The sequence below is a fragment of the Myotis brandtii genome, unplaced genomic scaffold, assembly GCF_000412655.1.
Source record: "Myotis brandtii unplaced genomic scaffold, ASM41265v1 scaffold952, whole genome shotgun sequence".
Classification (NCBI taxonomy): Eukaryota; Metazoa; Chordata; class Mammalia; order Chiroptera; family Vespertilionidae; genus Myotis; species Myotis brandtii.
The window spans coordinates 1,106,951-1,109,226 of record NW_005371930.1 but is presented as its reverse complement, the minus strand read 5'-3'; the positions used below and the strand labels follow the sequence as shown (position 1 = coordinate 1,109,226).

Genomic DNA, 2,276 nt, shown 5'->3' with positions numbered 1-2,276 from the left:
AGATGGACAAGGCCACCCAGCTGCCCGGCCGCCCAGAAGTGGCTGCCCACCCGTCACCGTGGGCAGGAGACAGGCTGCCCCTCGCCTTCCTGACCCTCCCCCGCCCCCTCGGGCACCTGCCTTCCCGTCCCCCTGCTTCAGGAGATGCGGGAGTGATGACCAGTTACTGCTCGGTGCCGGCCCTGACCCGGGGAAAGAGCCGGAACCTCTCCAGGCCTCGGTTTCCCCGTGGGTAGGAAGTGCTGTGACCCCTCGGCACCCCCCCGCCTTCTCCGTGCAGGGGCCCTGTTCCCGGAGGGCTCGCTGCCCGCCGGCATAGGAGCCGATACTATGGCACCGGCTTTGAGAAAAGCAAAAGCTTTCATGTGCGAGTTCCGCGGGCCAGGAGGCAGGAGGCGGGCTCACACCTGCCTCCCGGACCCAGGCTCAGGGCGGGGCCTGGGGGTCCGGCTCCGGGGCTCCCTGCTCAGGGTCCTGCCTTCCTGTTGAGTGGGCTCTCGTGTGACTCGTGGTGGGTCCGCGTGTTCCTGGTAAATGGGCTCGCGTGTGACTCGTGGTGGATCTGCGAGTTCCTGGTGAGTGGGCTCACGTGTGACTCGTGGTGGGTCCGCGAGTTCCTGGTGAGTGGGCTTGGTGTGACTTGTGGTGGGCTCGCGTGTTCCTGGTGAGTGGGCTTGGTGTGACCGTGAGTGGCCACGCCTTGGTCGGGTTGGTATGAAGCGGGCGGGACAGCTGCGCCAGCCCCACGCGCAGTGGCTGGGGGTGGCTCTCAGAACCGAGGGCGGATTGGAGGAGCCGCAGTCCTGGCTGCCCCCCCACACTGTGCTCCCTCCACAGAGATCATCTTCCTCCGCGCCGTCATGCCCGCGCACCCCGCCAACCACGCCGACATCATCTTCGACATCACGGAGGGGAACCTGCGGGACTCCTTCGACATCGTCAAGCGCTACGTGGACGGCATGACCGTGGGTGAGTGGCCGAGACGTCCGGTCCTCCCGGCCTGCGTGCCACCCGGCGGGAAGCTTCTGGACCAGCCCAGCTGCCCGCTGAGGCCTCTTCCTAAGCCTGCTTCCACCCGTCCCTCAGGGCCCGGCTGGCACCCCAGCCCCAGCTGGTCCCGCACCCACAGGGCGCCCAGGTGGCAGGGCTCGCCTGGGGCTCGCCTCACTGTGGGCATCTCACAGCCGCGAATGTCAGGCAGATCACAGGTGAAGTGCTCGTCCCAGGCTCAGCACAGCCCCCCACTCCCTGTGAGCCGACATGATTTTATTCTCGGGGTGCAGTGCAGGGAGTGTCACTCGGGGAGTCAGGCCTGCGCTGTGGTCTCGCCTGGAGCTGGCTGGCCTTGCTGATGTCTGTGTGTCAGTCGGAGTGTGCGTCACGGAGCCCCCATATGCGCAGCCCTCTGATGGGGGTGCTGCTGGAGCCCCGTGGAGAGTCAGGACCATGGGCGCATGAAGGAGGCAGGGGAGGGGGACTGACGGGGAGGGGGACTGCAGGGGCAGGAGGTGGCAGCTGAGCGGAGTCTCGGGTGCAGAGGGAAGCTGTGTGAGTCCCCGTGTGAGCCTGGGAACCTGGCTCACAGTATCTCCCAAACTGTTCCGTTTTACAGAATTTAAGCTCCGGGCATGATAACGATCGGAGTTGCCATTTGGGCTTCGAATAGACTCTGAACATTTTCAAAGCAGCTGAGCAGACAAAGGCTAGGCCCTGTTCTCCCCTGGGCCTCAGTTTCCCCATTGTGGGTGGGGGAGGGGCGTGGGCTTCGTGGTCTCCAGGCCCTGGATTCCCTGGGCTGGACCAGAACCAGCCTCCCTGTGGCGGCCCGGCAGCGCGCTTTGGGACACGGCCGCCAGGTGGCGCTGTTGGACCTCAGACCCGGCTCCCGGAGCCCGGCCCACCGTGGTTAAACTGGCAGTTATGCCCGTTGCCAAAGGGCCATTTATAGCAACTTTACAAGCTCTTAAATGGGCTCTCGAGTTGTAAACACGACTGAGTCATGGGGGGGCTCCCCACCCCAGCCTCCTCCCCCGCCGGTTGGCAGCAGGCGTAATTAGTTAATTACAATTAATGCCCCATTAGCCCGCGGAGAGCCGGGGGAGGGGTACAGTGCCCTGTCAGCAGTCATCACCATGCTGCCCAGGAGGGAGCCGCTGCCCCTGCCTCAGGGTCCCCCATTGTTAAGGAAGAGACCCTGGAGGAGCCTTTAGGCACGTGGGGTGAGGACCGGCAGGAGGAAACAGGGTCGGGGTCTGTGCCGCCTGCGCAGCTGTGCT

At 65.1% G+C, this 2,276-nt stretch overlaps 1 protein-coding gene across 1 annotated transcript in view; it reads left to right on the top strand.

Moving 5' to 3' along the window:
- Nucleotides 1-2,276, top strand: part of FBLN1 (fibulin 1) — an 89,542-nt gene that overhangs the window by 61,035 nt on the left and 26,231 nt on the right. The window contains exon 15 of the mRNA XM_014533168.1: nt 838-969. Within this exon, the coding sequence (XP_014388654.1) occupies nt 838-969 (132 nt within the window). The remainder of the gene's footprint in view (nt 1-837; nt 970-2,276) is intronic.